The sequence below is a fragment of the Saccopteryx leptura genome, chromosome 3, assembly GCF_036850995.1.
Source record: "Saccopteryx leptura isolate mSacLep1 chromosome 3, mSacLep1_pri_phased_curated, whole genome shotgun sequence".
NCBI lineage: Eukaryota > Metazoa > Chordata > Mammalia > Chiroptera > Emballonuridae > Saccopteryx > Saccopteryx leptura.
The window spans coordinates 1,195,327-1,220,643 of NC_089505.1; the positions used below are offsets into that span (position 1 = coordinate 1,195,327).

The window sequence follows — 25,317 nt, forward strand, 5'->3', positions numbered from 1 at the left end:
TTGACCTCGATCTACCAAAGCACGGTGACCCTGTGTTGTGTCCGAGGGGCCTGCTCCCCCCAGCCCTTGATCAGCGATCACCCTGAGATCCTGCGTCCCCTCTCCACTTCCCGTCCTGTCCAGTCAGGGCTTCTGGTCCCAAAGCCATTTCCAGCCCCCAGAAGTGCCATTTCCACTGTGGCCACGGGGTGGCGGCACGTCTGCACAGACCATGATAACTCCCGAGGCCCGCGGTGGATTTGTCCTGAGCGTCAGCACATCTGTCTTGCTCAGAAAGCAGACGCAGGAGCAGGGCGCTTGAGCGATTCATTTTTAAGAAGGTTGCTCCCTCCCCCGGCCCTCCGCCGCCCAGTGCTCCCGTGGTCAGGCTTCCTCTGCGGTGGCCGGGCTGGGACAAGCCTCTCCTTTCTAAATGACACTCCTCTGCGTGCTCCTGTCAGCCTCAGACGGGGTGGACCTTCACGGAACTAACCACAACCATGTGAGTTATTCAAGGTCCGTGGAGAAGAGCTACCCTCTTAGTACCTCTTGGCCGTTGCACACTCGCAAAGCAAAGACGTCTGCAGAACTCTGGTGCAAGCTGGGCTGTCGCAGGATTGGAGAGCTGGCTGGTTTGTGAGGCATAGCTGGGCGTGTCCACTTAGAAAAAGCGCCTTTTCCCTGGCGTTCTGCCCGTGCTCTGTTTCAACTTGCCAAAGTGGAGAAAATAAAATAAAAAGGCAGTTTTTCACCAAAAGAGAAATACAGCGAGTAAAAGCAGCACCCAAGAGGATGTTTACTGTCCCTAGTTGCAAAAGAAATGTACATTAAAAAATGAATTAGGACAATTTTCAGCTATTATATTAGCAGATATTTAAAATATATTCACTATCCATCAGGGTGTGGTGAAGCGACTACTTTTTAGAGACATTTTATACTATCATGCCCTTTTAGAAAATAATTTGGCCATTTTGGGGGGGGGCATAAATATGTCTGTATCATTACTTGGAATTTAGACTTAAGGAAATATTAAGGATTGTGAATAAACCATATGAACATTGGAAACAACTGCAGGAGCCAACAAGCTTGCTATTCAAGAGTCCGGACATCAGGAGGGCAGGGTCAGACCCCAGCTTCACTCCTTACCTGCCGGAGACCTGGGACAAACTGCACTCTCTCTCTCAGCCTCAGTTTCCTCAAGTGTCCAACAGCAGGAATGATGAACACATACATCTATTTCAGAGAACTACTGGGAGGAGTCAATGAGATACATCACATAAACTTGTGCCTGCAAAGGTTAATTCTCAGTCAGTGATAGCTATTCTTCTTTTTTTGAATGTTGTGGTAACATACCTATAACAAAATTTACTAGTTTAACTATTTTGAGCACAACTCATTGGCACTTGGTACATTTACAATGTTGTGTAACCAACACCACCATTTCCAGAAAACTTCCCTCACCCCCAAAGAGAAACTCCATATCCATTAAGCACTCGCTTCCTGTTAAAATAACAAGTATGAAGATTGCAACATTGTAACAACATCCTTACTATATAACATTGTGTGAAAAGAGCAGGGTATGAAATTATACAATATGATTTAAGTAGTAAAACAACCATGTAAAAGAAGCATATAAAAAAGCCTGAAAGAGAATATATAAGAATAGTAGCATTTACATTTCTCAATATCTTTTTACAAAATTTAAAAAATATTATTTCTGTAGAGTGAAAGAAACAATAACAACAAAAATAAAAATACAAACAAATCCCCAGATCCCGTTAAGAAGACTGGATTATTAAACCCAGGATTTGGGAACATGAAAGCTTCTATAACAGGGGTCCCCAAACTACGGCCCGCGGGCCACATGCGGCCCCCTGAGTCCATTTATCCGGCCCCCACCGCACTTCCGGAAGGGGCACCTCTTTCATTGGTGGTCAGTGAGAGGAGCACATTGACCATCTCATTAGCCAAAAGCAAGCCCATAGTTTCCATTGAAATACTGGTCAGTTTATTGATTTAAATTTACTTGTTCTTTATTTTAAATACTGTATTTGTTCCTGTTTTTTTTTTTTTTTTTTTTTTTTTACTTTAAAATAAGATATGTGCAGTATGCATAGGGATTTGTTCCTAGTTTTTTTTTATAGTCCGGCCCTCCAACGATCTGAGGGACAGTGAACTGGCCCCCTGTGTAAAAAGTTTGGGGACCCCTGTTCTATAATGTTTATTCTCTCAAGAGTCAAGCAAGAAAAAAGGGGAGTTCGAATAGTACTAGGATCTGGCTCTTATCCAATCTAGTTGACAAAACAAGAGATCTACAAGAGATCTGTCATTGCTGCTTTGTTCTGGAACTTTCCTTGTGTGCACTTTTCGGGTCCCGCAACCATTTCTGTTGTCTTTTTAAACACAGGTACCTTCGGGGCCGGACTCCTCAAGGAAGCGCGGCTGCCCGTGATCGAGAATAAAGTGTGCAACCGCTTTGAGTACTTGAACGGGAGGGTCAAGTCCACGGAGCTCTGCGCTGGGGATTTGGCCGGAGGCACCGACAGCTGCCAGGTAAGAAGAGACTAGAGATCGGTCATGCTGGGCTGGCCTGTCTTGGTCCCTGAGGCATTTCAGCCCCAAAGCAGAAAAGGTCTGACCTCCAGTGCTGATTTAAATCATCTGAGACGACATTGTAGACCTTGAGTTAGAGATGGGTTGTAAGGGAGGGTCTCAACCCACACGCCTTCCGGGAGTCCTGGCGGACAGGACTTGGGGGTGGCCCTCCGGTTCTGGGGTGACTCTGCCGAAGAGAAACCCCAAGGCAGGAAGAGATGAGTACGGTGCCCATAAGGGGTGTTTTCCCCCAGCAAGCATTAGTTGGTGCGGTTTTGTTGAATGTACTGTGCTAATCACAGCCAATGTTCAAATACTATGCTAGTAAATGCCTTTCTGATTGGAAAGGGCTATTCAAGTACTGAGAAAACTTACACCTGGGGAACAGAAGGGTGACCGCCCCCCCAGTAAAAGGATGGCACTTGAGTCCTCACATGGCTTCTTCCTCTCTGTATAGGGCGACAGTGGAGGGCCTCTGGTCTGCTTCGAGAAGGACAAATACATTTTGCAAGGAGTCACTTCTTGGGGTCTTGGCTGTGCACGCCCCAATAAGCCTGGTGTCTACGCCCGTGTTTCCAGGTTTGTCTCCTGGATCGAAAGAGTAATGAGAACTAATTAATTGGATGAGAGACAGAGGGAAGCATCAACGTATCTAGACGTTGGAACATGGGTAGGGAACTTAGCGTGCTCGACAATAATTGACAGTAATCAAACTAAGACACTGTACTTAGCTCTGTCTACTGCCAAAGCTCAACAGTTTTGTTTTTGTTTTTTTAGTATTATTGTGGATACATTTTTCTTGTTCACGGAGTGCTGGATTCTGTAATAAGGCAACATAGCAATGACATTTGTTGAAAATAAACTCTATACTTACTTTGACTTGTTTATTTATTTATTTATTTTGGTCTTCATGTTCTTTGTTCATCCTACCAATTTTAAATAGTGTAACACTAACAGACAAGCAACCTCACCCTTTCTGAGGCAGAGTTAGAGATAGGACTGAGAAGCCTGCGAGATCGTCAAGAAGTTCTCAGCCACCCACATACTTACCTCGTTGGCAAAAGACAGCTTGACGCATTATCTTCCACGTCTTCGTTTCTGGCGCCGAGATGAGTGTCTTCAAAGCTGCAACATGTGGGGGGCGTCACGAGAACCAATTCTACTGTTGGGAGTGAAACCTGGGCCCAGCATTCTGTCGTCTGGCACTGGGTGGGGACAGTGGACAGAGGTGTCTGTGGTGAAGCAAACCGGGCAGTGGAAGTGACCACGAGACCAGCGAAGAGTCTGAATGCTGTTCTGAGGCACCTGGGCGCCTCGGAGTGGGGCCACAAGGTGTGAAGCAACAGCAGACATATAACCGCAGGTGGACCACTGACTGACCCTCCCTAACCGGCCGCCCAGGCACACAGCGCGCCCTGTCCCCGCGGGAAGAGGGCTTCACGCTGCCGCAGGTTCAAAAGAAAGAGAAGGGCCAACCATTGGTTTTTTTCTTGACAATTTAAAATGTTTTATTGTTTATTGTTATCGGAACCGAAGTATCAACTCAAAATACAATTCAAAGATGACAGTGTCGGGGAGAAACAAAGAGAAATGCGAAGAAAGCAAATGGCTAACGGTGAGGCCAGGGTCCCCCCTCTCCCCCCAGAGCTGTGTTTATTTCAGCGGGAAATGGAACATTCCCGTTCGCATCTGATGGGCTGTGTGGACTAAAGAGCCCGTCTTACAGTGGGCACACCCGTTCTACACAGCGTCACGGGTTCACAGGGAGATTTTCCTCCTGCTGGCGAGATGTCCCTGCGGTGCCCGTTGTGCCTGTCCACACACAAGGTAATTCATTAAAAAGTCCTGCATAAGGTAGGCACCAAGTAAGAAAGTAAGACACAGAGAGCCGCGCATCAGGAAGAAGGCAGCATGCTTCTCTGTATTAAAGCTCCACATTTTGGAAGTCTCAGTAACAACAACAAAACAAAGACCACAGCCCTTATTAGTCTCTCTATAAAGTCACTTAGAAAGTTCCTGCTAATTCTTCTAAGCATGGATATAATTGACCTTTTCTTTTAAATTAAACTGATAGCTACTTCCCCAAGCAAGTGAAAGGCCTCCAGGTTGAATGAGAACTGCCCGTGTTTTCTTCGCTTGTGACCATGGGCACTGTCCATAGAACTACACTCAACGTACATGGAAGATAAGCAACCTTTTATGGTCAAGAATCTTACGACCCAGGAAATCGTAATCCATGGGTTTTGTTCAGTAAAGAAAAAGAGCTCTAGGTGTCCACCAACGAGGACCAAAACCATCCTCAGTCACCTCAGGACCCAACGTGATTTTATAAGTCACAGAGCTAATTTGTGGGATCATCTAGCAGATGCGTGCGGATCTGTGGAGCGAGGCCCAGGCGTGCCTGCAACCTCGGTGCTGCGGGGGCCCACGGAGCGCGAGGAGGCGGAGGAGACGAGACAGCGAAGGCTCGGTGTCTTCATTATACAATTCCCAGACCTGCACGCTCCCAGGGACCTTCGGGATGCTCGTGCCAGAGCTTGGTTCCTTGATCAGATCCGATGACCCCGTTTCTGAACACTGTCCCCAGGTCCTTGGCTGGCTCATCCTGCGCTCCTGATGGACCGGGCCGTGGGGATTGGGAGGGGGCTTCTCTCGTCTCTCTGTAACCGGTGGGGCAGAGACATTGCTCCAATGTCAGAGGGAAAAAAGCAACTCTCTTCCAACATCATATAAAAGTACTCGGGATAGTCTGCCTGTCTTTGTAAAGGATTAAAAACGGTTGGCGCCGCCCCGCGCGATGCAGCGGAAAGAGACACGAGTCTCGACAAGGCACGTCGTCGGGTCCCGGGGGGGGGTCAGCCTGAGCACCTCCTCCTCTCGTCTTCGGCAGGGGTCTCAGAGGTGAGAGCTGGAAACCGGGGTTTTCTTTTTCCTGCCACATTTATAAGAACATGGGCTAACAAAAAAAGGAGAAAAAAAAGAAAGTCCTTTTAGTAAAGATGAAATGATTAGCTAAGAGAAAGTTTTCTTGTTACTCACCCAATAGCATCTCTGGTTGTGATCAACACTCTTGCACGATTTCTCATTAAAAAAGCCAGCTCGGCCTGACCAAGTGGTGGCGCAGTGGATGGAGTGTCAGACTGGGATGCCGAGGACCCAGGTTCGAGATCCCGAGGTCGCCAGCTTGAGCGCGGGCTCATCTGGTTTGAGCAAAAGCTCACCAGCTTGGACCCAGCTTGAGGTCGCTGGCTCGAGCAAAGGGTCACTCAGTCTGCTGTAGCTCCCCAGTCAAGGCACATATGAGAAAGCAATCAGTGAACAACTAAGGTGTTACAATGCACAACGAAAAACTAATGATTGATGCTTCTCATCTCTCCGTTCCTGTCTGTCCCTGTCTATCCCTCTCTCTGACTCTCGCTCTTCTCTGTAAAAATAAATAAATAAAATGGAAAAAAAAACACACAAAAAAACCCAGCTCAGGGGCAACAAAAAAACTGTCCCGGGGTTATTTTGAACCTGCTTTCCAACCGGAGCACAGCATGTAAGTTCTTCATGGATTTCCAACTGAGGAACAGATGGTTTGCATACGAGTTGGTAATGTGAACAGAAAATACAGCACCAATGATATAATAATGAAGTGCAGTTTTAGAAGGAGAATGCTACGAGCTCCAGTAATTTAGGGCAAAGCAGTTTTTTTTTTTCCCAGAGTAAACAACTATGGAATGCAATTAAAGTGCTTACTTTATAAACTGTAAATCATACTTTTATTATATTTTTTTTTCTGAGGGAAGAAACTGGGCATAATAATTTATCATATTTTTTTATTATGAAAAGCTGCAAACACAGGAAAAAATGAGAAACAACCTATTTGGCATGAACACCTGTTGGTGTAACATCTGCTCGGATGTTAATTTTCCCTGCGCACCCCTCGGAGGGGGCGCTCCTCTCCCCAACCCCACCCCTCCCCCTGGTTTTGCGGGCATTTCAACGACCAAACCGGTAGGAGAGCCCTGACCTCAAGTCGCCCCTGCGCCCTCTGTCACTTTCCCAGAGGGGTTTGAACATCTGACCCCTGGCTGCTCTGGAGATCACGGATGAGGGCGGCACTCTCACTGTTCAAACACAGCGGAAAATGGAGCGACATCAGGAAGAGGAACTCCATGCCCCGGGCGTGTTGGCACCGGGACGTGAGGAGGAGGAATCCGCACCCAGGCTGCGGTGGAGGGCCAGAAGCCCTTGGGACATGCAACCCGGCGACACCGAGTCAGCACTGAACTCCCGCCGTTGGACCCTGCAGTCCTGGCTGGGACATTCCCCTGGGTGTCCCCGCCCCGAGCCAGCCCCACGAGAAGTGGCCCTGCACATCTGAATGCCTGACTGTGAGACAGTCCCATTTCCGTTCTCACCCCCCCCCCCCCCCCCCCCCGGTTTCACCTAAGCTTCCTGAATATTCTCCCCTCTCCTGATCTTCCAACACTGCTGTGATGAGGGGTGACAGGACTGGACACCCTACCCCCGGGTACCTTACCCCCACACCCTGAACTGGCCCCATACCCTGGTTTGAACCAAGAAATTGTCCGTGATGACAGAATTAGCAAAATTGTATGTTTCTACTTGCTGGGTGAAGCGAGCCCTTACCGTGGTGTAAAATGTTTGAGAGGGCTTCCCACAGTTTCAATACCTTTCTAAATTCCTTTTCCTCATTTTAGTTTACAAAATGGCGGGGCCTAAGGAGACTCGCCCACCTCACCCCAAACTTCTTCTAGTAGCAAAGTTCTCGGGTAAAATGTAAGTAGAGCTTTGGGTGGAGAAGAAGCCAGTCCTCTCCACTTCCCAACGAGCGTAAGATTCTGTTCCGATGACTTCAGAAGACAAACGTCCACCAGTCCTCCGAGTGGCCAGTCCTGGTAGAGGTCAGCCACTGGGTCAGGGACTGGGGGTTTGCTCCTGAGTCAGCCTTTCTTAGCAATGTTCTGGGATGACTAATCAATATTATTTTTCAAATTAGCATCAAGAATATTGACTCCTTATTGGTGAAAATGTCCTCCCGCTCAGTGAGCTGTCTCTTCATTTTGTTGGCTGTTTCTTTTGCTGTGGAAAAGCTTTTTAGTTATGGGACATAGTCCCAATGGTTGATTTTTCCTTTTGTTTCCCGTGTCCAAGGAGCTAGATCAGCAAAAATATTGTTATGAGAGTTGTCTGAGATTTTACTGCTTATGTTTTCTTCTAAGATTTTTTATGGTTTCGTGGCTTACATTTGTCTTTTATCCATTTGAGTTTATTTTTGTGTATGATGTAAGTTGGTGGTCTAATTTCATTTTTTTGCATGTGCCTGCCCAATTTTCCTAACACCACTTATAGAAGAGACTGTCTTTACCCCATTGTATGCTCTTTACCTCCCTTGTCAAATATTAATTGACCATAGAGGTGTGAGTTCGTTTCTGGGCTCTCTGTTCTATTGTATTCATCTATATTCTATATGCCCGTTCTCATGCCCGTACCAGGCTGTTTTGATTACAATGGCCTTGTTGTGTAGTTTGCTATCAGGTAATGTGATACCTCCAACCTTGTTCTTTTTTCTCAAGACTGCTGAGGCTATTCGGAGTCTTTTTTGGTTTCATATCAATTTTTGAAGTATTTGAAATATATCCAAAACTTATAAAAATATATAAAATTTAACACCGGGAAGACAAATAATCCAATTTTAAAGTGGGCAAAGGACCTGAATAGACACTTCTCCAAAGAGGACATACAGAGGGCTAATAGGCATATGAAGAAATGCTCAACAACGTCACTAATCATCAAAGAGATACAAGTTTAAACCACAAAGAGATATCACCTCACACCTGTCAGAATGGCTCTCATTAACAAATCAACAAACAACAAGAGCTGGGAGGATGTGGAGAAAAGGGAACCCTCCTGCACTGCTGGTGGGAATGTAGACTGGTGCAGCCACTATGGAAAACAGTGTGGAGATTCCTCAAAAAATTAAAAATGAATCTTTCTTTTGAGATCCCACTTCTGAGAATATATCCTAAGCTCTTGAAACACAAATTCAAAAGAATATACATGCCCCTCCCTATATTAATTGCAGTATTATTTACAATAGCTAAGATCTGGAAACAGCCCAAGTGCCCATCAGCAGATGAGTAGATAAAAAAGCTGTGGTTACATTCACACAATGGAATACTAATATGGTCATAAAAAAGAAGAAGAGACCCTGGCCGGTTGGCTCAGCGGTAGAGCATCGGCCTGGCGTGCGGGGGATCCGGGTTCGATTCCCGGCCAGGGCACATAGGAGAAGCACCTATTTGCTTCTCCACCCCCCCCCCTTTCCTCTCTGTCTCTCTCTTCCCTTCCCGCAGCTAAGGCTCCATTGGAGCAAAAGATGGCCCGGGCGCTGGGGATGGCTCCTTGGCCTCTGCCCCAGGTGCTAGAGTGGCTCTGGTTGTGGCAGAGCGACCCCCTGGAGGGGCAGAGCGTCGCCCCTGGTGGGCGTGCTGGGTGGATCCCGGTCGGGCGCATGTGGGAGTCTGTCTGACTGTCTCTCCCCGTTTCCAGCTTCAGAAAAATACAAAAAAAAAAAAAAAAGGAAGAAGAAATGCCTGGCTGGATAGCTTGGCTGGTTAGAGTATTGTCTGGAAGCTCAGAGGTAACTGGTTCGATCCCTGGTCAGGGCACATACAGAAACAGATAGATATTCCTGTCTGTTTCTCTCTCTTTCTCTCTCTTTTCTCTTTAAAATCAATAAAAAAATAATAAAAAAATAAAAAAGAAGAAAATATAACCTTTTGTGACAGCATGTGAAATATGCTAAGTGAAATAAGCCAGTCAGAGAAAGACAAGTACCACGTGATCTCGCTTCTATGTGAATCTAATGAACAAAATATGCTTTATGGACAAAACAGAAACAAAGGCATGGACACGTGGAACAGGCTGACAGCTGTCGGAGGGAAGGAGGGAGGTGACTGGATGAAAGAAGGTGAAGGGAGTAGCCAAAAACCGTGTCTACATAACCCACAGACACAGAACACAGGGTGGTGAGAGCCAGAGGGAAAGGCGGTGGGGTGGGTGGACGTGGGCAAAGGGGTGGGGGTAACGGGGATGGACAGAGGCTGTGCCTGGGGCGGGGGCCACAGGATGCGGTGTGCAGATGGTGTTCTGTTGAGTTGTACACTTGAAACCTGTATGGTTTTGTGAACCACTGTCATCCCAATAAACTCAATAATAATAATAATAATAATAATAAGAAGAAGAAGAAGAAGAAGAAGAAGAAGAAATGTGCAATCCCTATTTAGTCAGTGGCACAGACCTCTTTTCCTTTAGATTATTAAATAAAAATAAAAAAAAAAGATAGCGAACCAACCGACCAACCAATCAAACAAACAAAAAGTAGCATCAAGAAACAGGACAATGAAACCACTGGATACATTTTAAAGGTCTGGTCAAATTCTCATGAGACACTTAGCAATGGTTGTCCACCTCTTGGGGTGGGGTTAGTGCTGCATACAAAAGAAGGTATAAAGAAATTTCTACTCCTACCATGGGGAGACTTGCTGTTTAAAAAATTCACAGTCAAGTAGAATGCAGCATAAAATAATAAAGCTACACAAAGCGTCGCAGTCCCAGCTGAGCTGCAGAGAGGACCCACCCCGGTCCTGGCATGGAGAGGTGCTGAAACCTTTCTGAGCCCAGTCCTCCTACTACATAAAAAAGTGAGGATGAGAACATCTATTGTCCCAAATCACTGTGTTTTAAATAAAATGATGTATGTGGAACCCTGAAGCACATCGGTATCTAAAACATGTGTATCCGCTCTCTTCCCAGTGGACCAGAGAAGAACACCTGCCACGAGGTTACGAGCATCTCAGTCTCTTTATAAATATCTTTGATACATTTGTTCAAAATTTAAAGACCCATGCCCTTGATTTCCAGGTCATTATTTGGAAAAAGAGTGACTTTTATTTTTAAAATTAGCTGTCAAGTTACTTTTAAAAATTATACAAATAATACAAGATCATGTGTTGTAATTTTTTTTTTTAAAGTCAAACAATACAGAAGTCTACAGAGTATAACAGGAATGTCTTCCCCTCTGCACGCCTCTCCCCAACCTGTTTCTGTCTCCAGAGGGTATGTAATAATATTTTAGATATTTCCTATACATTCTCATATTCATAACTTCTCTTCCCAACTTTTTATCATAAGGTTTCAAACAGAGAAAATCATTTGTGTAATATGAATTTGTTAATATACACAAATGTATTTCTTATTTATGTATTTGGTTGGATATAACTTGCCCTGCACACCATTTAGACACACTTCTCCAAAACTCAATTTCTTTCTCTCTCATTCCCTTATTTCTTTTTAAAAATTCTTATTTATTTTTATCTTTTTATTATTTTGTTAATTGAGAGGAGGGGAGATACTGAGACAGACTCTCCTGCAAGCGCCCAGACCAGGATCTACCTAGTAACCCCATCTGGGCCTGATGCTCAAATCAGCCAAGCCATCCTCAGCGCCTGGCGCCACCCTCAAACAAACACAGCCACTGGCTGCAGGAGGAGAAGAGGGCGAGAAGGGGGAGGAGAAGGGGGTGGAGAAGCAATGGTTGCTTCTCCTGTGTGCCCTGAACAGGAATAAAACCTGGGACATCCACACACTTGGCTCGTGCTCTATCCACTAAGCAGGGGCAGTCAACCTTTTTATACCTACCGCCCACTTCTGTATCTCTGTTAGTAGTAAAATTTTCTAACCGCCCACCAGTTCTACAGTCATGGTGATTTATAAAGTAGGGAAGTAACTTTATTTATATAATTTATAAAGCAGAGTTACGGGAAGTTAAAGCACATAATAATAATTACTTACCAAGTACTTTATGTCAGGTTTTCATTAAGTTTGGCAGAATAAATCTTTATAAAACAACTTACTATAGTTAAATCTATCTTTTTATTTATACTTTGGTTGCTCCGCTACCACCCACCATGAAAGCTGGCACACCCACTTGGGGATGGTAGGGGCCAGGCTGACCACCACTGCATTAAGCCACCCACCAGGGCCTATATTTTATTTTTCAATTACAGTTGACATTCAATGTTATTTTGTGTTTGTTTCAGGTGTACAGCATAGTGGTTTGACAGTCAGATACTTGACAAAGTGTCCTCCCAACATGTCTAGTGCCCACCCTTCTATCTCCCTATCTCCCTCCCTCTACCATCAATCATCTATCTTTCTATCTATCATCTATCTATCCATCCGTCTCTTAGTGACTGTCTTCTCATCTAGCTACAGAGAGAAATCTCTAGTGGTTTTATTTTTTTAATAAGTACTACACCACATTGTTCAGGGCCTTTTCGCTTAGGAATCCATATTATGAATACATTATTTTTTTACAATCATTTACCTACTGATGCACATTTAAGTTATTTCTATTTTGTCAAATCCTCAATGCCTTTCCTTTAGATTGCTTCTGAATTAAAAAAATAATACATATTCTCTTACAGCTTTTTTTTTTTTTTTTTTAAATATTAACCTTTTGCAGCTATACTTTGAATTTTTGTTTAGGATGTGAGACAGGGATTTAATAATACATATTACTTTCCCCACGGACATTCAATTGTCTTAATACCACCCTTTCCCCGATGGTTTGAAATGCTGCTTTTGTTTAGGACGTGCTGAATTTCATACGATACCTGCCAAGTTTCTCTACGTCCTCCACTGTCTCCGGCAAGGCAATGCCCTTGGTTTCAGGCAGAAGCATCACGAGGCCACCGCAGACAGATGCCAGGACACCTACGGAACAGGGGGAGACGTCATCCACCAGCGGCACGCGGCCGGCCCCTCAGCCGACCGGCTCGCTCTGGACGCAGCCGTGCTCACCAGCCTTAGTTAACTAGCCCTCGGCGGCAGCGGCCCCCTCCTGGTGACCCTGACCAGCTCCCCAGTTTTCCTTTGTCACCATTTCTTCACCTGCTTACACCCGGTGCAGCCCCAAGGCCCCCGGACTCTTGGAGGACATTCATTCGTTCACCCACTGGACACTGACTTACTGAGCGCCTACTCAGTGCCAAGCCCTCAGAGAGGATCACATCCTACTTTGTGGGAGAATAAAAGCCACCAGCGAGGAGTCTCCTCACATCCTTTCACGGATGCTGGAATGTCATGGCTTCCTCTCCCTCCCTCCCCGCCCTCCTCTGCCATGTTCCACGGCAGAACCTGTCCCTCCTCCCCAAGGGCCGTCTCCTGGAGTCCTCGTTGGGCTCCTCACGGTACTGATCAATCCTCAAGGTCCCTCGCAATGTTCTGTGGGTTCTAGGAAGGCTGGAGGTAAGAAGGAGGGTGCGAACTTGGGGGGGGGGGCAGCGAAGAGGTTACGTTAGGTGTGTGAGCGGCTGTGGCCCGGCTCCTCCAGCATCAGAGCAAATGAAGATATGATATTGACAGATATAGAACAGTGCGTAATATACTGGTTTTTAGGCTTCTTTGAAACAGACGGGCCCTGGCCGGTTGGCTCAGCGGTAGAGCGTTGGCCTAGCGTGCGGAGGACCCGGGTTCGATTCCCGGCCAGGGCACACAGGAGAAGCGCTCATTTGCTTCTCCACCCCTCCGCCACGCTTTCCTCTCTGTCTCTCTCTTCCCCTCCCGCAGCCAAGGCTCCATTGGAGCAAAGATGGCCCAGGCGCTGGGGATGGCTCTGTGGCCTCTGCCCCAGGCGCTAGAGTGGCTCTGGTCGCAACATGGCGACGCCCAGGATGGGCAGAGCATCGCCCCCTGGTGGGCAGAGCGTCGCCCCTGGTGGGCGTGCCGGGTGGATCCCGGTCGGGCGCATGCGGGAGTCTGTCTGACTGTCTCTCCCTGTTTCCAGCTTCAGAAAAATGAAAAAAAAAAAGAAAAAAAAGAAACAGACGGAAGGTCCCATCCGGTCTCATGAAAATTACTGGAATTTAGTTATTCCCAACATCATAAAAAAAGTTTTCTAGCATTTGGTTTTAACTCAGAACCTGAACAAAGAAAGCTAAATTGAGCACTGTTCCTCACAACCCTTTAACATACAGCACATTTAAGTCACACAGGGTGTCACGTCACTGTAATCAGATTGGCCCCTCAATACCGAAACAGTTGTCCCGAACATACTAAGTGCAGCTCGTTGACATACAACCCACTAACGCAGAGCAGGTGGACGCGTGCATTGCAGAACAGCATGTCGAACGAGTTCTTACCAAAGATGATCAGAGGCAGCTCTAGCCAAACAGCTGCCAGTCGGAAGAGCAGAAACGGGGCTATGATCCCCCCAAAGTCACATAAACCTGAGCAGAGTGAAACTCCGAAGTTTCTGTAGACAAAAAAAAAAAAAATTGTATTAAGTGAAAAGCATTTAGATAAATCCAAGACAAGCAAAATATCCAGACAAACAGGTAACAAAGAAATCATAACAATTTTCCATATCAACGGTTTTCCTTTCCTACGGAAAACAACTACTCTTTCATACGCTCAGCAAACCCTTGACATCCTGCCCGGTTCTGCACTCGGGGAAATGCGGCGTCCCAGCCAGGCGGGTAAGGCGGGCGACAGCGCTGGTGGGAGCATTCTTCCACGGCCAGCTCACGCCCCATCCCGCAGCTCCCGGACACCAGCGCCATGAATATTCTAATTTGCATGAGTGCCTGTGCACCATTTTTTTTTTTTTTTGTCCTGTGATCATTGGCTGCTCACAGTGACAAGATGTGGCACATGGTTAGAACAGAGGCAGCCTTCACACAGGGGACGCTGACCAAGGCAGAGCTGACCCTCACCCCAGCAAGTGCACCGCCCAGGTTTTCCGAGGCCACGCCTAGCGCCTTTCCACACAGCCGCGGCTGTGCAGGAAGACGCTGGTCTGAGAAATACTTCCACCACAACATGTGGAAGGTGGCGGCAAGGCAGAAGGCAGCTACCACTCCAACCCTGTCATCTTTCCGACTGAAATCAGCCCAAGGGCATGTCACCAAGCTAAGGGAACTATTTCATGGTGTTTAAGTCAATTCAAAAACACTTGTCTGCAGCGGTACTTAGGAAAAACCGTAACATAGATGTTGGAATTACCGTAATGTTGTTGGGTACAATTCTGAATTTACCAAATAAACGATTTCAAAGGCCATGGTTATTCCTAGTCTTCCCAAGGTCGCAACCGTGGTCCTCAACCATGGTATTCCTGAAAACACAGAGAGTTTGGACGGCGTGCGTGAGGGGTGAGCTTGTAGTGCGGTTTTATAAAACAGTGAAAGGCATTTGCTTAGCGTTCTCTCAGCCCTTTAAGCACAAACGGTCAAAACCTTCTAATACTGTAGCCAAATTTCCACAGCCATAACCCCCACCAGGATGGTGGTTCGTATTTTAGTGTGCTAACTGCATTTCCGAGCAGGGTGAGAAGATTACACAAATACAATTCGAGAACCATTCGTTGAGCGGCCACCACGCTGAAAACAAGGTTCCGAGCAGGGTCTTCCTAAGAGGGCCCGAGGGCACTGGCTTTTCGTCTGGAAGGCAGCCTTCACCGTGCCCTTGGAAACCATCACCCCTGGCTGCTGTTCACTCGTCCTTTTTGTTCACACCACTTAGCGCTCACGCACAGACAAGCCGTTCCCTGCAGACCAGGAGGGACCCAACACAAAGCCGCCTTCTGCTTCTAGAGGGCGGCAGGGGCTTCGAGGGCTGGGGTCTTTGGCAAGGGGCATCTGTGTCATGCCGTGTCACTAGATCTGTCATCATTGTCTTCCTCATCCCCAATCTTGCTACTTTCCCCAAGAAACTATCTAGAAGAGCCAGATCCCTTTTTCTTTTTAGTTCAGTGAGAGGAGGGGAGGCAGAAAGACAGACTCCTGCATGCGCCCGACCGGGATCCACCCGGCATGCCCACCAGGGGGCGATGCTCTGCCCATCTGGGGCGTTGCTCTGTTGTTCAACAACCAAGCTCTTAGCACCTGAGGTGGAGGCCATGGAACCATCCTCAGCACCTGGGGCCAACTCACTCTAGTCGAGCCATGGCTGCAGGACGGGAAGACAGAGATAGGGAAAAGAAAGAGGGAGAAGGGCGGAGAAGCAGATGGACACTTCTCCTGTGTGCCCTGCTCAGAAACTGAACCCAGGACTTCCACAAGCTGGGCCAACTCTCTACCACTGAGCCAACCAGCCAGGGCCAAGAGCCAGATTCTTAAACACTACTTGGTTCATTCATTTATAAATAAACTGTTTTAGGGCTCCTCTGGTGGTGTGAGGACGCTCTCCAGTGAAAAATGCCAAATGTTATTAAATATTTTCCTTCTGTTGACTTTTAAGCGAAGGAGCGAGCCATTTTTGTCCTGAAAGATCAGTGCTCCGGGTTTCTTCAGTGGTGCGGTTCGCGGCGCCCCTGCAGGGGGCTCGGCCGAGGGCCCCGACTGCGTGGGCAGGCCTGGCCGAGGACCCCGACTGCGTGAGCAGGGCGCCCCCGCGCTCAGCACACTCACTTCCACCGTGACAGTGAGCCCTTTGCCTTGGCTGTCACACTCATTCATGTGCACTCCGCACGGGACGACGACCTCTTTGTCTTCTAAGATGACCGCACTTTCCCGAATGCAGAATGTTTCAGCAGACAGGTAGGCATGGAGGAGGAGGATGAAAGCAGAGAACTGAGTTCGGTAGATCGGTGCCTGTTCGCTCTGCAGAACAGTCAACAAACAATAATAATAATAAAAAGCCAGAGCCCTCTAAATAAAACAGTGGTGTAGGAGGGAAAAGGATCCAGCAGAGAAAAGGATCAAGAATCCAGGTCACAGCTGGGAGGCCCCACCCAGCTCATTAGGTTTCCATGGCAACCTGGAGGAGGCGGTCCCGGTGGACTTGACGTTTCTCTGGGGTGGGACCCCATGCTCTCAGTTAGCAGGCCCATGGGGAGTGAGGTGTATGGGTGACACTGAGGCACTGGGCTACCATCCCCCCGTCACAAGACCCTTGTAAACCATGTGTTTTATTTAGGCTCTATTTTCTCATGAGAGCCAGGGAGGGGGAGTAGGAAATGCATTCCACCCCTTCCCTCGGCGATGAGCGGGCTGCTTGCTCCCTGCCAGGTGCTGGAGAACGGAATGTGGGAGCCATTGCCCAGACTCCCTGGGTCCCCGCCCGGCCGGGCCGCCCGCCACCCACGGCTCTCAGGCTGCGAAGAAGAATGCTGCCTGCTAACGTGGAAATCACTTGATTATCCAGCTTAGGTTCTTCAACTACAGGCTTTTCTCCTGCTGAATCAAGATCGCTCTCGAGGTGAGTCTCACTGACAACTTCAGTGACACATCAAGTCTACAAGTGAGGCTAGGCCAGTTTGCTGGAAAGAACCAGACAAAAATCAAATTAAAGCACACACACACACACACACACACACACCATGAAAAACATCTAGTCTGTTCATGAGAACATTCAGAAAACGCTGTCAGGTTGACACCCTTGAGAAGACATGGTTGACCTTGCAGGGTGGCCTTACTCAGCTCATCCCAGGCCGTAGAGACTGGGATTGAACCACACCTTCACGGGGACAGAGATTTTGTGGAAACGTAACAGAAGTCTCAAAGGCACTTCCCTGTTTATCAACTAAGGAACAGAATGAAGACAATTTACTAGAAAGTGTAATCGCTGAGTATTATACAACATCTCTTGATCATCCCAGTAACATGCCCGGGTCATGGCAGAGTGAGCAGCAAGAGACATCTTTGGATAACAATGACCAAAAAAACCCCAAACTAACCCACAAGACAATTTAAAAATGAGTGCTGACGCTGACATGGTCTTCCATAGTCATGAGAACTCGGGGAGAGCGTCCCTCTCCGCGGGGATTTGCTCCAGCTTCCAGAGATGACTGGAACAAGACCGTGGTTTTTGAAGAAAGAATGCAGAACTTTGAATAAACACAATTTCGCCTCTCCTCTGAATGTGCCCTCTGTTCTGAGTTCTGGAATAAATTCAGTGAAAATTCCTAATGGCGACATGTAAATTAAGATACAGGGAATTACTTTTCACTTAAAGAGACCTAAGTGTTTGTAGCCGTCCTACATAAACTCAAATTAAAGGTGGGGACGAGGGTAGACAAAAAAAAAAAAAAGAGTTCTTTATTATTTTTCAGACTTTAGAGTTAAAAAGTGCGGGTCTAAAGCAGTTACGTCTTTGATGAGGATACCCTCAGCCGGGAAGACTATGTCTTTCTCAGGGTCCTCAGGCTCTGAGACGTGCACAGAGGAGGGAAAGCTGGTTAAGTTGTTTTCTGTGAGATCATCTGAGAGCTGATTTCTCTGGAAGGCTATCTAGCATTCTCCACAGGGACTGTCATCCCGTTCGTGATGTCGAGAGTGACTGAAGGGAAAGTCCTTCCGGTGATAACCAAAAAGCCCCAGTAAGCAAGTCCTAAAGCTCTGTAAGAGGATCTAGGGGCTGTCCACTCTAGGGGAAAACCTGTTAGTATTTGGTACTCACACGGAGCCTTAGGGCTTTGAAACTTACTCTTGTCAATCATGACCAACACGCGACAAATAAAAACAGCCAGATCTGTACAGTATACACATGAAACATATCCAAAATAAGAGCGATTAGTGCCCTGGCCTATTGGCTCCTTGGTAGAGCATCGGCCTGGCATGTAGAAGTCCCGGGTTCGATTCCCAGCCAGGGCACACAGGAGAGGCGCCCATCTGCTTCTCCACCCCTCCCTTCTCACTTCTCTCTCTCTCCCTCCTGCAGCCATGCCTTGATTGGAGGACTGGAGCGAGTTGGCCCCAGGCGCTGAGGATGGCATTAGGCTTCTGCCTCAGGTGCTAAGAATAGCTTGGTTGCTGAGCAAGAGAGCAAAGGCCCCAGGTGGGCAGAGCATCGCCCTGTAGTGGGCTTGCTGGGTGGATCCTGGGATGCTAGCAGGAGTCTGTCTCTGCCTCCTCTCCTCTTACTTAATAAAAAAATAAAATAAGAGTGATTCGTTTTTGACATTGCTAAGAACAATTCTAAAGCTTCAAATGGAAAATTACAAAATAAAACTGGTCGGACTAAACAGAGAGACTATCTGCCTTATGTTTTCCAATATCTGAAAGTGTTCTCTACAAAATGGCTTGGAACCCCAGCCACCTCGTTACGTCCACATTGGTTTGAACATCCGCTCTGACATGCGTCCGGGGTCGTGCTGAAGGCAGCACACAGCGACACCGTCCGCAGCAGCCCGGGGTCAGGGAGCCTATTCCAGTGCGAGGTGCACATCACGAGCCGACAGGCACTCCACGTCCTTGATCTCTCTTCCCGCTTTCCTAACTTCACACGCAACGAGTGCCTAATTCCTACTCCACAGGCAATGGGGAACAGAAGACCTTGTGCTGGGGAACCCCTTTTAAAAGTGAAACCCAAAACTACGCAGTGCCGAAGTAAAACAGAAGGAAAAAGAGCGTTCCCGATGTGTGCCCCTTCCGCTCAAACTGCAGTCAGCCCCCCAAGGACAGGACTTACGTCGTCCATCTTGCTCATGGCTCCAGCCCCACTCGCAGTTTGGTGATGACAATCAATAGGCACTAAATAGACATGCACTGGCCGATTATCCCTTACACGGACTCCGCAATGCTTAGAATGCGTTAACTCAGTGGAGTGGGTTGAACAGTATCCCCCCTCCCCAAATTCATGTCTGCCCAGAAGCTCAGAATGCAACCTTATTTGAAACAGGGTCTTTCTTTGCAGATGTCGTAGTTAGGACGGAGACACAGAGAGAAGGTCATGTGAAGGTGGAGGCAGAGGCTGGACCCAGGGAGAGCCACGCTGGCCACCACCAGGAGCTAGGAGAGAGGCGTGGGCCGGACTGTCCCTCAGCACCTGTGGGCCGGACTGTCCCTCAGCACCTGTGGGCCGGACTGTCCCTCAGCACCTGTGGGCCGGACTGTCCCTCAGCACCCCTGGAAGGAGCCGACCCTGCCTGCAGACACGGGGGGGGGGGGGAGGGTCTTTCCCGAGAGCCGTCGGGGAGAGCCAGGCCCTGTGACAGCTTGGTTTTCAGGCCCCAAGACCGCGAGAGAACACATTTCTGTTATGTCAAGCCGCCCAGATTGGGGGACTTGGTTACTGCCACCCCAGGAAACGAATACACTCAAGGAAAATGAGAGGACGTGGCCAGCTAGTTCTTCTGTTACCACCATCCATTCCAAGAAGACTCAGGACTTGACATTTTTTTTTTCCTTCTGTTCCGAAGATAGGCAGTTCTGTAATTTTATTGAAATAGGGTCTATCTGATGTTTGGCGACTTCATAAACCTTCATATAATTAATAAACTCATCTGTAAACGTCTGACTGTTTTGACTTCCATGACATTATCAAACCATTCCTGGTCCTCAGAGGATTCTCAAAAAGAAAAAAAGACAGTCTTCCTTGTGTTGACAACAAAGAACTACCAGAGAATCCGGCTCTCCCATCACCCCACACCCCGCACCCCAAACACAGCAGGACAGGACTTGCTCTCGTTCACACTTTCCCTGGAGTTTGCAGGCTCCCCTGCCGCACGCCTGCCCTGTTCCCTGGCAGAGATCACCTGCATTGTGTTAGCTGTGTATTTGGAGACACCTGCAACCTCGGTACCAGTCATCAATTCCCAAAAATGTAAATCCTGAAACGTCTCTGAAATCACCCTCTCTCATCCGGGCCCAACTGCCGCCTCCTTAGTCCGTGCTCTCAGCATCTCTCTCTGTCACTGTCCAAAGGCTGCGGCTACAGGGGCCACCCTCAGAAGTGGTTCCTGCCCCCGGGAGCTCCGCTCTATGTTGGGAGAATGGGAGCCGCCTTCCCTTCTTCCGTCTGTCCATCTCTTCCCTCCTTCCTCCACGCCTACTTCTCACCACCGGGGAGCTTTTCCTGAAGACCTCCACGGATGAATCACTCCTCACACCTCTGTGTTCTTACTCTTTTGCCATTTCTAAATCGTGTAACTACTTCTATTATTTCATTCATCACCGTTAGTTGCGACAGTATTGAAATATCTTTATTCCTTTCTAGGTGGTGAACCTAGGAACTCAAGATCAACTGTGTCTTTGTTCCTTTGCATTGTGCTGGTGGCCGATGTCCGGGAAATAAATACCTTACACCCTGTCCACGCGATCACAAGCCAGACAAAGGTGATCAAATGTGAACTAGGTCACCAGGAGCTAGATTTCACTCAATATCTATTACGTCCATACATGAACTTAAAGTGGAGAAAACAGAAAGTCTATAAACTCAATCTCTCACTGAGTCTTTACAGCGAGGAAGCAGAAAACGGGGAGACATCACTCAAGTGCACCTGGCACCAAGATTTTGATGCCTAAGGGCAAGGGTTTCCCCATTCTGGATTATTCTGATTCAAGATATATATATATTTAAGTTCTCGGCTGCCCAACAGTCTGGGAAGACAATTACCTTCTGGTAAGAACGCCGTGACCAGGCAGGCCACTCCGGCCACGATGTTGCTCGCTGCAAAGGGAAGGCGTCGTCCGAAACGCTCAATGGTCAGGAGGATCAGAAGGGCTCCCGGCAGCTCCACCACTCCGGAGATGAAGAAGTCGAGGTAGAGGTTGCCCCCCAGGATCCCCAGGCGCATGACCAGCCCCTGGTACACCACCGCGCTCGTGAACCTGCGCCACATCGGGAGACAAGGGAGAGCAGGTGAGAAGGGACTTGAGTCGGATGGGAAGAGGGGGGCGCGGCGCAAATTTGACACAAGCTTTTGAATCCATCACAAGACAAACTTACCAAGCAAACATAAGTATAAGTGTGCACTTCCTCATTTGGGGAGTTCTCACCAGATCTAAAAAGGTTGGATTACTAACTTCCTCATCTGTAACAGTGATCTACACAAGAGAAGCAGATTTCAGTAGCAATCGACAAGAAACACCGGCATATTACACATTTGTCAGTGACCAGGTTCAAAGCTACCGAACTGATGATCTTACCGGACGGACCAGTAGGATGCCATCTTTTACCATTACACTTAAAAACAACAACAACGAGCGTGACAAGTTTATTCCCCCGGCCTTTTTAACAGGTCAAATTCACCAAGGTGTGGTTGAGAATCTAGTCTTAGACTAATATCAACAGTATCATGTGCCAAACTGCTTTGAGTTAACAAGGAAGAAAAGGGGTGTTCAAAAGTCAAATTCATATGTGTGTTTATGAAGTTGGAGAAAATTAGCGTAAATGTAGCCAAAGCAGGTGGGATCCAAACAAGTGTTGTTGTTTTTTTTTATGTTTGTTTGTTTTGTTTTAAATCTATTAAATCCTTAAACTTCAGGTTGACATAAGATAGAGCAGGGGTTGGGAACCTATGGCTCATGAGCCAGATGTGGCTCTTTTGATGGCTGCATCTGGCTCGCAGACAAATCTTTAATAAAAAAAATGTTAAAAACAGAAAACATTCTCATGTATTACAATCCATTCATTTCCTACCGCTCATGTTCATGGTTGTGGGTGGCTGGGGCCAATCACAGCTGTCCTCCGGGACAACACCAAATTTTTATTGGATAATGTGTAATGTACACGGGTCGTTGTATGGCTCTCATGGAATTACATTTTAAAACATGTGGCGTCTATGGCTCTCTTAGCCAAAAAGGTTCCCGACCCCTGAGGTAGAGTAACGTTAAGTTTGAGGGCAAGCGTGGCACCAAAGGTATTATTTGGCTTCTATCCATCTAGCATCTTTTTACCCAGAAAAACTCAGCTCATCCTTTTGTTGGCCATCCAAGAAGTTGGTCTTTTCTTTAATAATTAAGCCAAGATTGCTGTCTGCCTCCTGTGTATAAGGCGTGATAAAGCAAAGGTGAACAGCAAACCCTCCTTAACCGCAGCTGCCTCCAATGGGTTCATAGCACAGTGCCCTGAGTGACAATGGTTTCACGTTTCCACGAGCTGACACATTCTGTCACCTCTGCTCAGAGGGCCCTTAGACCTCCTCAGTCCTGACTCCACCCCACTGGGAGGTCTTTCCTAACCTCAGGTAGAACTAACGACTCCAATCCGTGCCTCTCCTCCCCAGACCTCTGTCCTTGTGCCAACCCCCACACACACTTTACGGGTCTAATTATATCTCTCCCTCCGTGTGTTTGGGGGCCGTACTGTAGCACCATGCAACACGTCTGATGTTCAAACAGTGTTTGGGTGATGGCAGAATGCTGAAACAAGACGACAGGTGCCCTGGCCAGGTCTGGACCCTACTGTCTGTTTCACTCAACTCCAGATCTGGCCCAGGTTTAAGCGGACATTTGGGCAAATTCTCCACTAAACCTTTGAGCCCAAAGTCCTCCTACCAGTAGTCAGAGGAATTTGACTTTGAGTAAATTCACACTGACAATTAGTGATCCATCGGCTATTCTCAACATCATACTCAACAGTCAACCAAAGCTGGCTATCCCCTGCCTATGCTGGCTCCGGGGAAAGTCAGATACACAAAAAGAAGGATGTAAATTTGAATGTCTTTATATTACTTTCTTTTCCTAAGTTTTTTCAATATTGTGTTTCATCTAAACCGAGACACATAATTTGCACATTCTAACATCTTTTAAATTGAGATGTGTCTTACAACTGAGTGGATAAGAAAGCAATGTGTCACAGTGAGATAGCACAGTTTTTCTTTCTTAGTGATACATAACATGATAGGTCTTAAAATCAACAGTGTCTTAGATCAAGGAAACAATAACAGCTCCCATGACGACGCTCATGAAAGACTGCTAATCGAATGTACCATCCATTCTTTCGTTCTCCCTTTTGAAAGCAGAAGCCGCTGAATTGTAGTCGGGCACATGGATGCCTAGCTAAATCCCATCGTCTAGCCCAGGGGTCTCAAACTCAACTCAGCATGTGGGCCGCAGAGCAAGATCACAGCCGTTTGGCAGGCTACACTAGGTCTACAAAAGGCAACTGTTACGCAACACTTTTCAGTGTCACAAAACGACCAGAAACTGTAGTTCGCATCACAACTGCTGTTAACTAAGCTAACATCTAGCTAGGATGCTAGAGAAATGAAAAATACAAGTAGGCCCCTAGGCTTACTTAATTTTATCCAAAATATTTTGAACTTCGTGGATTAGTCTGCGGGCCGCACAAAATTGTTCAGTGGGCCGCATGCGGCCCGCGGTCCGCGAGTTTGAGACCTATGGTCTAGCCGCTCTTTCAACTACGGGTGTCCCTGTGCCTGAGCTCTCAGCATTGGGGTGGAAGCCACGTGGACAAGGTCTGGGTCCCCTCTGTCTAAAAGGAAATGGCTTGCTCTTCACTCACTGTTTTCCCTTCCTGAAGGAAGGAAGAAGAAGATGCTGGTGAACCAGCTTCAACCATGCAACCTGTCACAGGTGACGGTGGAGCGGCAAGACAGACGGGATCCCGGTCCTGGAAGGTCTCGTGGAGCGGAGCTGCCCTCCAGAGCTGGGCTCGTCGCCTCTGGGGGCGCACGTCCGAGAGGAAGGTCTCGTGGAGCGGAGCTGCCCTCCAGAGCTGGGCTCGTCGCCTCTGGGGGCGCACGTCCGAGAGGAAGACACTCTTCTCTCTTTTGTCACTAAATTCTTTGGGTTTCTGTTTCAGCTACAAGTTGACCTGTACCTTACCGACCACAGTTCTTACTAAGATGCTCCCTGGGCTAATCTGCTCAATTTTAAGGCCCCCAGCGAAGGATTTTTTAACCTGCTTTCACCTTTGCTGCTTCAAAAACAAGGCACAAATACCAAAATATATATAATAGGTAGAGTCTGGGTTAAATATTTTATATGAATTATTTCATTTATTTTTCACCAAAACTCTATGATGTTAGTAGTTATACGTGGCCTCACGTTCTGCAGTTTCAGCTGCCTGTGGTCAACAAGGATGGGAAAATCTTAAGCAGAAAATTACAGAAATAATTCATAAGTTTTGAATTATGCACATCTATGAGTGGCATGATGAGATCTTGCACTGTCCCACTGTCCCATCTTGGATGTGAATCAACTCTATCGAGAGTCTCCATGCTGCACACACTACCCACCCATTGGTCACTTAGTAGCCATCTTGGTTATCAGATCAGTTGTCATGGTATCGTGGTACTTGTGTTCAAGTCACCGTTATTTTACTTAATAATGGCCCCCAAGCACAATTTGTCTTAACTGTTTTTGATTTTTCTTTTGTGACAGAGTGAGAGATAGAGGGACAGACAGGTAGGAAGGGAGAGAGATGAGAAGCATCAATTTTTCATTGAGGCACCTTAGTTGTTCATTGATTGCTTTCTCATATGTGCCTTGACCCGGGGGCTCCAGCTGAGCCAGTGACCCCTTGCTCAAGCCCGCGACCTTGGGCTTCAAGCCAGTGACCAAGGGCTCATGTCTACGATCTGACGCTCAAGTCAGTGACCCTGCACTCAAGCTGGTGAGCCTGCACTCAAGCTGACAACCTTGGGGTTTTGACCCTGGGTCCTCCACGCCCCAGTTCATTGCTCTATTTGCTGTGCCACTGCCTGGTCAGGCTACTTTTTTTTTTTGGCTATAAGAAAATCAGTTAGAAGGTGACGGAAGACAATTGGACTTTGGGCAATGGGAATGCAGCATAATCAAATGTCAAAATAACCTAGAGATGTTTTCTCTGAACATATGTACCCTGATTTACCAATGTCACCCCATTAAAATTAATCAAAAAATATCTTTAAATCAAAATTTAAACCTATATAAATTTTAGTAACATAAAGAAAAGCTCACTACTAAAGCAATGGATTTTAATTCGACACTTGTATATCTTTTT

At 47.2% G+C, this 25,317-nt stretch overlaps 2 protein-coding genes across 2 annotated transcripts in view; one reads left to right on the forward strand and one right to left on the reverse strand.

Moving 5' to 3' along the window:
- PLG (plasminogen) overlaps positions 1-3,453 on the forward strand; it is a 42,496-nt gene extending 39,043 nt beyond the window's left edge. Inside the window, exons 18-19 of the mRNA XM_066372785.1 lie at positions 2,387-2,532; positions 3,032-3,453. Of these exons, the coding sequence (XP_066228882.1) occupies positions 2,387-2,532; positions 3,032-3,193 (308 nt within the window). The 3' untranslated portion in view covers positions 3,194-3,453. The remainder of the gene's footprint in view (positions 1-2,386; positions 2,533-3,031) is intronic.
- Positions 3,454-3,575: 122 nt separating this feature from the next.
- SLC22A3 (solute carrier family 22 member 3) overlaps positions 3,576-25,317 on the reverse strand; it is a 102,480-nt gene continuing 80,738 nt past the window's right edge. The window contains exons 6-11 of the mRNA XM_066372786.1: positions 21,316-21,413; positions 20,983-21,197; positions 14,653-14,761; positions 13,791-13,903; positions 12,264-12,363; positions 3,576-5,530 (exon numbers count right to left, since the gene is read on the reverse strand). Of these exons, the coding sequence (XP_066228883.1) occupies positions 5,470-5,530; positions 12,264-12,363; positions 13,791-13,903; positions 14,653-14,761; positions 20,983-21,197; positions 21,316-21,413 (696 nt within the window). The 3' untranslated portion in view covers positions 3,576-5,469. The remainder of the gene's footprint in view (positions 5,531-12,263; positions 12,364-13,790; positions 13,904-14,652; positions 14,762-20,982; positions 21,198-21,315; positions 21,414-25,317) is intronic.